At 36.6% G+C, this 15020-nt stretch overlaps 1 protein-coding gene across 3 annotated transcripts in view; it reads left to right on the top strand.

Annotated features, from left to right (window-relative positions):
* Positions 1-15020, top strand: part of NBAS (NBAS subunit of NRZ tethering complex) — a 317777-nt gene that overhangs the window by 21010 nt on the left and 281747 nt on the right. For all 3 annotated transcript variants that reach the window (XR_013349722.1, XM_077844073.1, XM_077844072.1), the window contains exons 7-9: positions 511-644; positions 2685-2818; positions 4250-4348. Coding sequence is in view for 2 of the 3 variants with exons in the window: in XM_077844073.1 (XP_077700199.1) it covers positions 511-644; positions 2685-2818; positions 4250-4348 (367 nt within the window). In the remaining variant the exon portion in view is untranslated. The remainder of the gene's footprint in view (positions 1-510; positions 645-2684; positions 2819-4249; positions 4349-15020) is intronic.

Genomic DNA, 15020 nt, shown 5'->3' on the forward strand with positions numbered 1-15020 from the left:
AATATATGTGTATATGAATCATATGTGTGTATATGCATTTCTCCAATACTGTGTCTGTATAACTCTGCAATTGTATTTCCTTGGTATCTATATTTGATATATTTAAAAGATCTCTGTTGAAATTTTCATTTGTTGCTGCTAGAGTTGCTCAGCTCATTGGATTGGAATTATTTTCTGCCCATTCTCTATGCTTTTGATCTATCTTAATTTCATAAATACTTTGAGGTGTACTTTTCTGAGCCTTTTCCAGACCAAGTCATACTCAGCGTTCAATAGACCCTGGTTGTCCATAGTCTCTGCTGCTTAAGTAAGTGGGGCAGAGGTTGCTGTGGTTTATACTTCCCACTTTTACTTGGAGTGGCTCTGGAAAGTGTTCTATTGAACTGAAGCATTAGAAATCCTTGGGAGAGGATATAATGTAGTTGAATAGTTAGTTAATATTTATAGTTACTGCAACTAAACTATCTGTGTAACGCATTGTTAAAAGCACTTCTTTTCTTTTCATTCTAGTTCCAAAAGACCCTAAACCCCAGTGGAGACGTGTAGCATGGAGTTATGATTGTACCCTGCTGGCCTATGCTGAAAGTACAGGAACTGTGAGGGTGTTTGATCTCATGGGAAGCGAACTCTTTGTTATTACCCCGGTACGTGCATAACCTTCAACTGATTACGTAAAAGGCATTCAAAAAGTACCAAGGTACTTGAGTGACCGAATGTGACGAGAGGGGAATAGACCTATAAATCTGAATAAGTTGTGAATGTAAGATGTTCTAGTAGATATCTGTACGTGAAATATTTTTTCTGTGTATTTTGTAATACAGTATTCAGAGGTGGTCCACCATTATGGAAACATGGTGGTAAGTAAATACTAAACCAAGGTACAGAAAAATGGTAGAAAGTTCTAGTGAGGGAAGGCAGTCCGTGCGCGGTCACAACAGGAACAGCTCTCCAAGGAGTTGGAATTGATACTCTAAAGGGGATAGAAATTGAAAGAGAGAGTGGAGAAAAAAATAATGGTGGTAATAACTTGTATAGTGCTTTATACTTTATTAATGAATTTGATATATACTCCTAGTTAATATTCACAACCCTTTGAGTAGATTGGCCAGATATTATCCTCATTTTACAGTTTAGAAAACTGAAATTGAGAGGCAGTTGAATGACTTTTCCTATGGCAATCCAGTTAATAAGTTGTTTCTTTCAGGAATCCAGTGCTTTTTACTTTATATCCTCCCTTGAATGAACAAGATACAGAGGCAGGTAGATCCTCAGTGCTTAACTCTGGCTGCATTTTAGGATCAGCAGGGAAGCTTTGTAAAGAAAAGGAAAATAAAATTACTTGGTTGTCTAGGTTCAACCCACAGAAATTGATTTAATTGATTGGAGTGGGCTCTGGGCATTAACCTTGTTTACACGTTTTTGCTGATTTTTAATGAGAAGCTTAGGGATAAGAACCTGTGACATAGAAAACAATTTTTGTTCAGAAATAATGAGTGAGAAAACTTGAAAAAATATGTTAGGCTCATATTATGGAAGTCCAGGGGAGCCAAACTAACAAGTTTGGATCACTGTTTTCTAGACTTAGCACTGTCTGATAGAAAAGTAATGTGAATTATGTATGTGGTCATATGTGTAATTTAAAATTTCCTAGTAGCATTAAGAGTCAAAAGAAACAGGTGAAATTTATTATGTAACCTAATATATCATAAATATTATTTCAACATGTAATCAATATAAAGATTATTAATGAGCTATTCTACTTTCTTTGATTCCAAGTGTTTGAAATGTCATGTTTATTTTTATATTTATAGTCTATCCCACTTAGGACTAACTATCAAGTGTTCAGTAGCCACATTGGCTGCAGTATTTATTTTGTGGTTCTGGACAGTAAGGAGTCATTTGCCGTGATAAACTTTATTTTGTGTGCTTCCCAAGGTGCTGCCTTCAGATCCTTAACAATATAGCCTGATATTTAGTTCATTGAAAAAGGTTGCCATTGAGCGAATGTTTTGTCTTTTCCTTTTAGCTGCTGATGGGGCAAATGGAAGTGATTGAGACTTTTTTTTTTAAGATTTATTTTATTTGAGAGAGAGCGGGCATGTATGTGTGGGGGGTAGTGAAGGGAGAGAGAAATAAACAGACTCTGTGCTGAGCGCAGAGTCTGACTTGGGGCTTGATCTCATGACCCTGAGGTCAGACCTGAGTTGAAACCAAGAGTCAGATGCTCAACCAACTGTGCCACCCAGGTGCCCCAAGGCTTTTCTTTTCTTTCTTTCTTTTTCTTTTTTTTTTTTTTTTTAAGAGCATTAGTTACTGCTAGCAATGAAAATCATCATTTGGGAGCTTATATCTGAACTCTGTATCTTAGAATTCTTTGGGGTTGAATGGTGGCATTGCTCCCCGCCCCCCCAACAGAAGTACAGTCCCAACAGAAATTCTCATATCTAGGTGAATCTCTCATCCAAAGGGAGTTGTGTGGCTCTAGCCTTTGTTGGGAGGGCAGGTGTAAAGTTGGATGTCTGGTTCTAGGCACTCTGATTTGCATGATTCTTCAGTATCTGGAGCAGTTCTGGGACTGTTGTAATGTGCACCTGGCAAGGCCAGCAACTGGGATGTCTTCCAACTATGCATGTGTTAACTTATTTGGAATCTTTTAGAAACTTAATTTGCCTCTTTTTCTATAGGCATCCAGTTTAGCAGGTGATTTGAGCTATGCCATTGCCGGGTTGATATTTTTAGAATATAAAGCCAGTGCACAGTGGTCTGCAGAACTCCTGGTCATCAATTACCGAGGAGAACTTAAAAGTTACCTTGTAAGGTAAAAATATACTTTATTTGGGAACTCCTATTTGAAATGTTTTTCTCTGGCTTAGTGTCAGATTTTGTTTTGTTTGTTCTTTTAGCATTTTGTTATGAAAAATTGCCAATATAACAGGAAGGTTGAAATAATTGTATAGTAAATACTCTTATACCTTCACTTAAATTCTGTAGTTTGTATTTTACTATGCTTGTATATTACATTTCTGTCCATCGCTCCATCTAGCCATTAATATTATTTTTTAATGAATTTCAGAGTTAATACTTAAATGCTTTAGTATGCATGTCATTAATTAAAAGTTTAACATTTTCTTATAGTTTTCTCTTTTGAAATAAAATTTGCATAAAATGAAATGTATAGATTGTAAGTGTACCAGCCAGTGAATTATGACAAATGCATACACTTGTGTAATTCAAACCCCTATGAAGATGCAGAACATTACCATCCTGCTAGAAAGTTCCCTCCTGCTCGTTCCCAGTAAATCTGTCTACACCTACCCCCAGAGCAGCTATTGCTTATTTTTTTTTTTTCCATCCTAGATACATTTTGCTTGTTCTGGTAATTCACATTAATGGACTCATAGTATGCACTATCCTGTCTGAGGCTTCCTTCACTTAGCATATTTTGACATTTATTTGTATTTTTTCATGTATCAGTTTATTCCATTTTATTATAATACTAATGTATTTCAGTGTATGAATATTTCATGTGTCCTAGTGTGAGTTGTTACAACAAAGTACCATAAACTGGGTGACTTATCAACAACGGAAATTTACTGCTCACACTTCCCAAGGGTGTCTGTGTTCTGGGTGCCAGCAGGGTTGGGTTCTGGTGAGAAACTTCTTTTGGTTTGCAAACTACTGACTTTTTGCTTCCTCACATGGTGGAAAGAGAGCTAGCTAGATCTCTGGCTTCCTAAGGGCAGTAATTCTTTTCATAAGGGCGTCATCCTCATGACCTAATGATTTCCCAAAGACCCCACCTCCAGATACCATCACAATGGCATTAGGGGTTTAAAATTAAGTTTTTTTTTATTGGGGGATACAGACATTCATTCCATAGTGGGGTCACAGACATTCAGACCATAACATTCATGATTTGTTCTTTTGGCAGACTTCTGATTTCCAGTTTTGGGATACTGTGAATAAAGCTGTTATGACCATTCTTATACAAGTATTTATAGATATGTACTTTTATTTCTCTTGGGTCACTGTCTTTGAGTGGAACTACTGAGTCAGAGTATAGATAGTTAATTTTTACCTTTTCCTAGAGTTTTTCTATTATTCATATTACCACTAATAACTATCAGTGTTCTGGTGGTTTTGTATCTGCAGCTGTATTTGGTGGTGCCTTTTAAATTATAAAAGTTGTAGTGGGTATTTTTTGGTCTCTCATTGTGCCTTCCTGGTATTTTTTTCTTCTTAAATTTAGTGTTGGAACAAATCAGAGTTATCAAGAGAGTCATTGTTTCAGCTTCAGTAGTCATTATCCTCATGGAATCAACACAGCTGTGTACCATCCTGGCCACAGGTAAGCAACCATTTCTTCTATTTGGTAGAGCATCAGGTGCATGGAAAAGTCTTGGCACAGTTTCAGAGAGAAGAAATGGTCCATTCTGCTTATTTTGACTTCCTCATTTTCTTCTTTCTAGTATAGTTGTCTTCAGTATCTATAATATGGTTGTAGTCCTCTTCTGAGTATTTCTGTTCATCTGGCTGACTGAGCTTTGAGCTACACTGGGCAATGAGGAAGTTTTTCTTCTCTTTCTTAAATCTTATTTTCCTCATCTGTAAAATGTAGGTACCTAACTTCTAGGACTCCAGCAGGTTGACAGAACTCACAAAATGCTCTGTGTGAAGTGCCCTTGCATAGGACGTCTCAGTACATGTGCCCCCCTTCCTTCTCTGCGGACTAGGGCTACTTTGATGGTTCCACAGCTGGTTCCTGCCTCTGTTGCCCCTTCTTCATATATGCCACTTCTCCATGGATTTGCCACCTACATTGAGGTTTCATTGAAAATTGGGAATTTTTTATTTCTGGTGATTTCTCTTCTTGAATTTTGTTATTTGAGGGTGAAATTTTTCTGTTTTATAAGGTAGCCAGGCTAGCTTTTTGGTTCTCTAACTGGGAAGAGTTACCAAGTTGTAAATCAGACAAACCTAGCTTAAATTCTGAATTTTGAGACTTACTCTGTGTCTGTTTGTAAGTCCTTAAACTCTCTGACCCTCTCTGTACTTAAGTCTTTTTGATGAAAAAGGTGTGCAGTTTTTATATTCTGTTCAGGCATGGGTCTTTTTTGTTCAGAATTTTATGATTGTGAGATTTTTATACTGCAAAGGAACCCACACCCCCCACAGTCCTGTATGTGCTTTTCCCTCTTCCCCTCCCCACTAGAGATAACCACTGTCCTAAAGTTTGCATTTATCATTTTTTGATTTCTTTATAGTTTTAACACTTTACTCATTCTTAGTTTTGCTGTTTGACTTTATATAAATGGAATCATACGGAAGACACACAAATCTTCCTTTGAGACCTGCTTTTTGATGCATGTTTTTCTAGTTTACTACCATTAGGACATTTCTTTTTATGAATATATTGCAGCATATTTATTCATTCTCCTGTAAGTGAAAATTTGGTTTGTTTCCAGGTTTTTTTTTTTTTTTTTTTTTTTTGGTTATAAAAATAGTACTGTGGCCAAAATGATTATGCATTCCTCTGACACATATGTGTAAGAGTTTCTGTAGGATCTATAAGTAGTAGTGGAATTGCTGAATTCTTGAGTAAGTACATCTTCAACTTTACTCGGTAATGCAAACATTTTTCAGAGTGTTTTCTGCCAGTGTACAATTCCATCCGCAGTGCATGAACGTTTCTGTGTTTTTTTATTAGCTCCCTTGATATCTCAGTTTTAAGTATTTGCTGATCTGGTAGGTATAAAAGAATATCTCATTGTGGTTTTAATTTTCTTTCCCTGATTACTGATGAGGTTGGACAGCTTTTCATGTTATTGGCCATTCAGGTTTTGTCACCTGTGAAATGCTTTTTTATATAATTTCTTAATTTTTATTGAGTGTTTGGTCTTGACATTATTTAATTCTGGGTTATGTGCATATAGTATCTATCTTCTTCCAACATGTGACTTTTTTTTAAATTTACCTTTTTGAAGTTCTATCTGCATATAGCTTCAACTGTTAAATAATTTAAAACACTGAACTTTTCACCCAATTTCTTTCCAAAGATAACTACTTTGATCTACTTTATTTGGCCATTTTATTTGATAGCTTTGATTGTTTTCATACATAAAAATGCTTATGTTGTTACTTCTTGATTTCTCTGTCTTACACATTTCCTATTAATGTCTCTATGTGGAAGATGAGTATCTAGTTTTCTTACTCAGTCCTCACATATAAAAATCTAGCCTTCACTTGTTCAATTGTGATTTTCTAGTGTGAATATTATTAGGGTTATGTAGATGCTTTCACGGGTGAGACAGAACCTTCTGTAGTATTGTGTGATTGCCTTCTCATTCTTATTTATCTGTTGATTCATTTATTTACTCATTCATTCGGTAAACATTCATTTCCTACTCTGTGCCATATGCTGTTCCTGATGCTTGGTATATACCTTATGGAACTTCTAGAGGGGATGACAGACTACAAACAATGAACATGAAGTATTTAAGGAACTGATCAGTCTGGTGTGGAAAAATGAACAGGGGATGGAGGACAGCAGCAGGGTGGGGAGTAGGGTATGGATTGTAATTCTAACTAGAGTAGACAGGTTACCCTCACTGAGAAAGTGACATTTATGCAGAGACCTGCAAGGGATATTCCTTATTTGATATCTGGGGGAAGAGTGTTCTTTGCAATAGCCAAAACAAAATGACTTGGGAGTGTGCTGGCCATTTTCTAGAAACTGCAAGAAGGCCAGTTTGGCTGAAGCTAATTGAATAGAGTAATATACTGATGTCAAAGAGACAAAGCCAGTGCTAAGTCATGGAGAAGCTTTGTAGGCTAGAGTAAGACCTATCTGGTAACTTCTCACTTGTATTTATTCTTATAGTTAACTTTTTACTTTGCCAAGTTTTTAAGTACACTTATTAGATTTGACGCTAAACTCAGCCCTGTTAATATAGAGCTCCTTTTAGTACACTGTTTCTGATTTGAGTTTGCATCTGCTGCATAGCTGTTTCCCTAAGAACTTGTGTAAGATTTTGACTTCATCATCCTGAGGATTGCTTTCATATTTTTTTGTTGCATCACCTATTTCCTGGATCCTTTTTTTTTGTTTTGTTTTGTTTTGTTTTTGTTTTGTTTATTTCACTGTTTTGGTGAACTTCTGTAATTCCCTAAGGAAGAGTACATCTGGAAGTATATAGTTTTTGAGGCCTTGCCTGTCTAAAAATGGCTTTTATTCTACCTTCATGCTTAATTGATAATTTGGCTGAATAGAATTGTAGGTTGGAAATAATTTTCTTAACTGGTTGTTGAAGATATTACCCAACTGGATGTTGAAGATATTACCCAATTATCTAGCTTCTAGGGCTGCCCTTGAGAATTCTCATGTACTTTTTTCCCCTCCAATTTTTTTTTTTTTTTTGGTCTCTCTTCTCCGTGGAAACTCAGATTCTTTTTTTTCCTACACTGTTTCTAAACTTGGTCCTATTCTGTCTTGGGAGCAGTGTTGACTTTTTTCTTTTTTTTTTTTTTTTTAAAGATTTCATTAACTTATTCATGATAAACACACACACAGAGAGAGAGTGAGAGAGAGAGAGAGAGAGTGAGTCAGAGGGAGAAGCAGGCTGCATGCAGTGAGCCCAATGCGGGACTCGATCCTGGGACTCCAGGATTATGCCCTGGGCCGAACACAGGCGCTAAACTGCTGAGCCACCCAGGGATCCCCTTGGAGCAGTGTTTTATTTCCAAAGTATTGGCCCTTCATTTTGGATATTCACTTTTGGGAAAATTCATTGAATTATTTCTTTGATTGTTTCTTCCCCTCTGTTTTATCTTTTCTTTCTGGAACATCTGTTTTCTAGATGTTGAATCTCAGTGAACTCACCTTTATTCTTCTCCTTTATCCGTTTTGTTTTCATTAAAAAAGAGAAGTAAAAGATTATTTTAATTCTTTCTATATAAATATATTTACTTAATATAGTTTGAAGCACTTTTGAGATTTGTTATAAATATAATGAATTAATGATACATAGGATATCCAATTTAGAAAGAAAAATCTGTGTTCTGATTAATTTTTTCAGATCTGTGTTCTTTTTTTTTTAACTAATTTTTTTGTGCCTCATCTTTTTTGAACTAGGCTTTGTGTTTTTTGTTTCAGTTGTTACATTTCTCATTTCTAGAAGTTCTCTGTAGTTATTTTATGAATCTCGTGAGCCACTTGTTTTGAGGGTTGTTTTGAGGACTAGATACATAGTAGGTCAGGAAATGATAGTAGTGGATAAATAAAATATTAATTTCTTCCTTTTGATTTGTGTGGCTCCTGCCTTAAAGAGTCAGTTTGCTATATCATTAAGAAATTTGACAATCCAGTTGCAAGTCTAGTTAAACTAAAAAAATTAAAAAATTGTTTATTATATTTAGCATATTATTTTCCAGTCTGAAATAATAGACCTTTGTTTTATTTTGGATACGCTTGAGTGATAACAAACACAGTTAGAGGTCTTTACATTTTATAAAATTGAATATAATTGTATATGCTGCAAATTACTGCCATTTTCTTAAAACATTTCTTTTCTTAAAACATTGTATAAAATAAACACATTACAAGAATCAGAAAATTGTATTTTTATTTTATTCTTTCAACTTCTTTTTTTTAATAATAAATTTATTTTTTATTGGTGTTCAATTTGACACCATACAGAATAACACCCAGTGCTCATCCCGTCAAGTGCCCCCGCTCAGTGCCCGTCACCCAGTCACCCCACCCCCCGCCCTCCTCCCCTTCCACCACCCCCTAGTTCGTTTCCCAGAGTTAGGAGTCTTCATGTTCTGTCTCCCTTTCTGATATTTCCTACTCATTTCTTCTCCTTTCCCTTCTATTCCCTTTCACTTTTATTTATATTCCCCAAACGAATGAGACCATATAATGTTTGTCCTTCTCCGATTGACTTACTTCACTCAGCATAATACCCTCCAGTTCCATCCACGTTGAAGCAAATGGTGGGTATTTGTTGTTTCTAATGGCTGAGGAATATTCCATTGTATACCTAGACCACATCTTCTTTATCCATTCATCTTTCGATGGACACCGAGGCTCCTTCCACAGTTTAGCTATTGTGGACATTGCTGCTAGAAACATTGGGGTGCAGGTGTCCTGGCATTTCACTGCATCTGTATTTTTGGGGTAAATCCCCAGCAGTGCAGTTGCTGGGTCGTAGGGCAGGTCTATTTTTAACTCTTTGAGGAACCTCCATACAGTTTTCCAGAGTGGCTGCACCAGTTCACATTCCCACCAACAGTGCAAGAGGGTTCCCTTTTCTCCGCATCCTCTCCAACATTTGTGGTTTCCTGCCTTGTTAATTTTCCCCATTCTCACTGGTGTGAGGTGTTATCTCATTGTGGTTTATTTCTACACAAGGCTGGTTCAACACTCGTAAAACAATCAATGTGATTCATCATATCAGCAAGAGAAAAACCAAGAACCATATGATCCTCTCAATAGATGCAGAGAAAGCATTTGACAAAATACAGCATCCATTCCTGATCAAAACTCTTCAGAGTGTAGGGATAGAGGGAACATTCCTTAACATCTTAAAAGCCATCTACGAAAAACCCACAGCAAATATAATTCTCAATGGGGAAGCACTGGGAGCCTTTCCCCTAAGATCAGGAACAAGACAGGGATGTCCACTCTCACCACTGCTATTCAACATAGTACTAGAAGTCCTAGCCTCAGCAATCAGACAACAAATAGACATTAAAGGCATTCAAATTGGTAAAGAAAGAAGAAGTCAGACTCTCCCTCTTCGCTGATGACATGATACTCTCTACATGGAAAACCCAAAAGACTCCACCTCAAGATTGCTAGAACTCATACAACAATTTGGCAGTGTGGCAGGATACAAAATCAATGCCCAGAAGTCAGTGGCATTTCTATACACTAACAATGAGACTGAAGAAAGAGAAATTAAGGAGTCAATCCCATTTACAATTGCACCCAAAAGCATAAGATACCTAGGAATAAACCTAACCAAAGAGGGCCTTTACCTCTTTAGAGGTAAAGAGATCTATACCCTAAAAACTACAGAACACTTCTGAAAGAAATTGAGGAAGACACAAAGAGATGGAAAAATATTCCATGCTCATGGATTGGCAGAATTAATATTGTGAAAATGTCAATGTTACCCAGGGCAATTTACACGTTTAATGCAGTCCCTATCAAAATACCATGGACTTTCTTCAGAGAGTTGGAACAAATTATTTTAAGATTTGTGTGGAAGCAGAAAAGACCCCGAATAGCCAGGGGAATTTTAAAAAAGAAAACCAGAGCTGGGGGCATCACAATGCCAGATTTCAGGTTGTACTACAAAGCTGTGGTCATCAAGACAGTGTGGTACTGGCACAAAAACAGACACATAGATCAGTGGAACAGAATAGAGAATCCAGAAGTGGACCCTCAACTTTATGGTCAACTAATATTCGATAAAGGAGGAAAGACTATCCATTGGAAGAAAGACAGTCTCTTCAATAAATGGTGCTGGGAAAATTGGACATCCACATGCAGAAGAATGAAACTAGACCACTCTCTTGCACCATACACAAAGATAAACTCAAAATGGATGAAAGATCTAAATGTGAGACAAAATTCCATCAAAATCCTAGAGGAGAACACAGGCAACACCCTTTTTGAACTCGGCCACGGTAGCTTCTTGCAAGATACATCCACGAAGGCAAAAGAAACAAAAGCAAAAATGAACTATTGGGACTTCATCAAGATAAGAAGCTTTTGCACAGCAAAGGATACAGTCAACAAAACTCAAAGACAACCTACAGAATGGGAGAAGATATTTGCAAATGACGTATCAGATTAAGGGCTAGTTTCCAAGATCTATAAAGAAATTATTAAACTCAACATCAAAGAAACAAACAATCCAATCATATAATGGGCAAAAGACATGAAGAGAAATCTCACAGAGGAAGACATAGACATGGCCAACATGCACATAAGATGCTCTGCATCACCTGCCATCAGGGAAATATTCTTTCAACTTCTTAATACGTAGTGTGGCTTCTTCATGTTTGTTTTTATAGTTCAGATACCATGTTTTCGTGGCATAGCTTCACATTAAGTCTTGGATTTAAATTTTGCTGTTAGAAAGGTAGCATGTGTTTTGCTCTGACATGCTCAGCTTTCTTTGGTGAGTTTTGTCAAGCCTAGACAGTGTATGTACTATACCCATGTGACACTGAGTGCTAGTTTGTTTTCTGTTGCAGTTGGCCTCTTTATGTTTGCATAGTCTTTGATGCTGTGTTGTATTATGTTCAAGACAGGTTTTGCTCTTTGCTCTTTTAAGGCCTTTGTTTCTTTTATTCAACTTGATTTTGTTGTTTCAATGTATAGGTATTAATATCTTTCTTGGTAAGTATATACATTTAAAAGTTTATATTGTACTTTACTTTCTTAGCACATATATACATTTATAAACATTTAAGGTACTGTCCATTAAAAAGTGCATTCTGTTAGAGGAATTGTCTGTATTACAAAGATTGATGAGGGGGACGCCTGGGTGGCTCAGTAGTTGAGCATCCGCCTTCAGCTAAGGGTGTGATCCTGGGTCCAGGATCGAGTCCCGCATCGGGCTCCCGGTTAGGAGCCAGCTTCTTTCTCTGCCTGTGTCTCTGCCTCTCTCTCTGTGTATCTCATGAACAAATAAATCTTTAAAAAAAAACCCAAAAGATTGATGAGACAGAAAGTCTGTTTTATCTTTGGCCAGCTTTTCATTGCTCTCATATTATTGTGGCTTGTAGTGTACAGTACACCCTTGATAAGTATTGTGAAGATGTAAAGATGAAGGACAGTCCTGACCTCAGGGCCTTATATTCTTGAATGGGAAATAACATGTATATATGCATATATATGCCTGTATATCTACTATATATATTTCTAATGTCTGATACACATTTTCTCTATTTAAAAGTGTGTACAAATATGTACATGTGTTTATATTATGTGTGTGTGTGTATACACTGGAATGCAGGCTAGAAATATGTAAGAGTCTTAAAAGGATGCAGGTATGGTGTTCTGGGGATCTAGATGAAGGAGATAATTCTTCCTTGAAAGATCAGGGAAGTATGGTGGGCAGCACTTGCTCTTGCTTTGGAGAGTGGCTACAGTCTGGGCCTGATGGCTATTCCAGGCAAAGTGACAGTATGAACAGTGACAGGAGAAAGGAAGCTACAGTGTTCTTTAGGGGAATTGCAGGCAGTGTAGTTTGGCTGACACTGTAGGGTGTCTGTGGCAGGGGAAGAGAGGTCATGGTAGGAGATGGCGTCTTGGAAGGCAAGTTGAGGTCAGATAATTGGGAGCTTGAGTGGCAGCTTGTTCTTTAGGGAACTCAGAGTTTTGAGAAAAAATAGGATCAGCTATGCTTGGAGAAATGTTGATTCAGTTAGGAGAGACTATAGGCTGGATGACTCCTAGCTGATAAGGTCCTAGTTTAGGCCACAGGCAGTGAGAGCCTATTTGTTTTCTTATATAGATTTGCTGTTCTGTGTTTGTGTCACATTTTGGGCACTACTTAGGTATACATCACACCTTATTTTTTTCTATTTTGATGAATGGATCTTTTTTCTTTTTTTTTAAGATTTATTTATTATTCATTCATTCATTCATTCATTCATTCATTCATGAGAGACAGTGACACAGGCAGAGGGAGAGGCAGGCTCCTTATGGGGAGCCTGATGTAGAACTAGATTCCAGGACTCCAGGATCATGACCTGAGCTAAAAGCAGACACTCAACCACTGAGCCACCCAGGTATCCTGATGAATGGATCTTTTATGCCCAGTTGGAATGTTGGTTATCTGAAGGCAGAGAATGTGTCATGTACATGTACATACTCACCTCTAGTATAAGATTCTGTTTTGCTTAAAAAAAAAAAAAAAAAAAAAAAAGATTCTGTTTTGCTAATTGATACTTTTCCCTCTGTGGATTTCTTGGATAAGTAATTTCAATTTCCTGAATAGAAAAGAAGGATTAAGTTTTGATATTTCTCTTCCTTTTTTCTTCTATTTTGTATTCTTATTCATCCTTCACATTTCTGTTTTATTTTTCTTGTCCCTTTTAAAAGAGGTATATATATATATTTTTTTTAAAAGAGGTATATTTTATATCATAGTCCTTTCCTGTTTTGTTTTGCTTAGTTTATTTCATACAGACCACTCCACTGTCTTGATATATTACAAAGGTCAATATTTGATTTCTTTTTTCCTTGACAGTATTTCAGGGGGCTAAGTGGGTTCACTTGGCACCATAGGTTTGAAATTATCATTCACTGAATACTTATTACATGATAGCATTTTGTCATAAGTCATATTCTGTTTATTACTCCTCAAGCTTTCGCTTTATGGCCCAGGATCTAAGCAAATTATAGGAATTTTAGAGGCAGGGATAGTCTTTATAAAAATTTTGGACTTTTAACTGTTTATCAAACGACAAAAAGAAGGCCTCTTCTTGGTACTGCAATCATATACAATTGTTGATAGCAGTCAACTTGGAGATAGATGACTGCATTAAGGTTTCTGAATGAAAATTGTTACAAAGCAAGGAGTATGTGTAAATGCCCTGTTGTGCCTGACAAAAATATTGCTAGATTGTTTATTTTTTTCCATTATGCAGTTTTTTTAAATGAAAGAAGCTGAAATATTCATCACATTTTTATTTATTTTTGGTTACTCTAGTAATGTGAGCCTGTGATATTTATCATCTACAAGGGTTTTATAAATGTGAAATAAATCAGCCAGAGTGGAGTTGGAATAAATTGGCAATGTACAAACTCAAGGTTTTATGAAATTCATTGTTTTGCCTGATGCTGCGAGCACTGTTGAAGAAGAGAAATTGAGGTGGTAAATTGGGTAATAGGAAACAAAAATTAATTGAGCAACTTCGGATTAACTCTGTGGGTTTGCTGATTTTGACTGTTTCCTTCGTTAAATGTCCTCACTGAATAATGAATGTATTTTATCCCCCACCAGACTCTCCTTTTATGGTGCTGCTCCTCTTTGAGACCCACCCCCAAACCTCCCTACTTTTTCTTTTCTGTTCTTAGTATTCTCGTTGTTAATTTTGGTTTAGATGGCGCCTTAATTACAACTAAGAAGAATTTCTTAATCCCTCTGCATTCTTAGGGGGGACAGCAGTCAGCCTATAGTACTGTGCTCAGTGGTGGAGATTCAGATATAGTGCCTCCCCTCTAGCAATTTAAAGTTTATTTTGGGAATCATATTCACCAAGAAGGGCACTCAGTGTGAGTTAGGTTGAAATAGAAGACTTTATCTGTGTCTATTTTTATTTATTTTTTAAAAGATTTTATTTATTTATTTGACAGAGCACAAGCAGGGGGAACAGCAGAATGAGAGGGAGAAGCAGACTCCCTGCTGAGCAGGGAGCCTGATGCAGGGCTCTATCCCAGGATCCTGGGATCATGACCTGAGCCTGAAGGCAGACACCTAACCCACTGAACCACCCAGGCACCCCTGTGTCTGTATTCTTAAATATAGACATTGCTTTCAACAGTATATAGCTTTCTTCTAAGGTTTTGTTTTTAATTTCATTGTAAATTTCTATAAGCAAAATCTGACATATTCAACTTTAAATGTCCAACAGTTGCTTGATAACTACACAAAGAGTGAAAGTAACTTCTTTTAGAATCTAATTTACATCTCAGCAGTGACAAATAGAGAATATGCCTTCTTTCTCTAATCCTTTTGAGAAGCCATTCATGCTCAGAATCCTTGATGGCTTTTTGATACTGATTTTAAGTGTATAATTCAGTGATTTTTTTACATAAATATTCATAATTGTGCAATCATTATAAGTTTTAGGTTATTCCCATTACCCCTAACTTTCTCTATGCCAGTAAGTGTTCTGGAGTGTAAGCCATACCTCAGGAAAATAAGTAAGGAGTGAATAAGAAAGAAAAAACTCTACATAGGCCTTCATTTGAACATTTCTTTTTTAAAAATATT

Source organism: Canis aureus, chromosome 12 (genome assembly GCF_053574225.1).
Source record: "Canis aureus isolate CA01 chromosome 12, VMU_Caureus_v.1.0, whole genome shotgun sequence".
Lineage (NCBI taxonomy): Eukaryota > Metazoa > Chordata > Mammalia > Carnivora > Canidae > Canis > Canis aureus.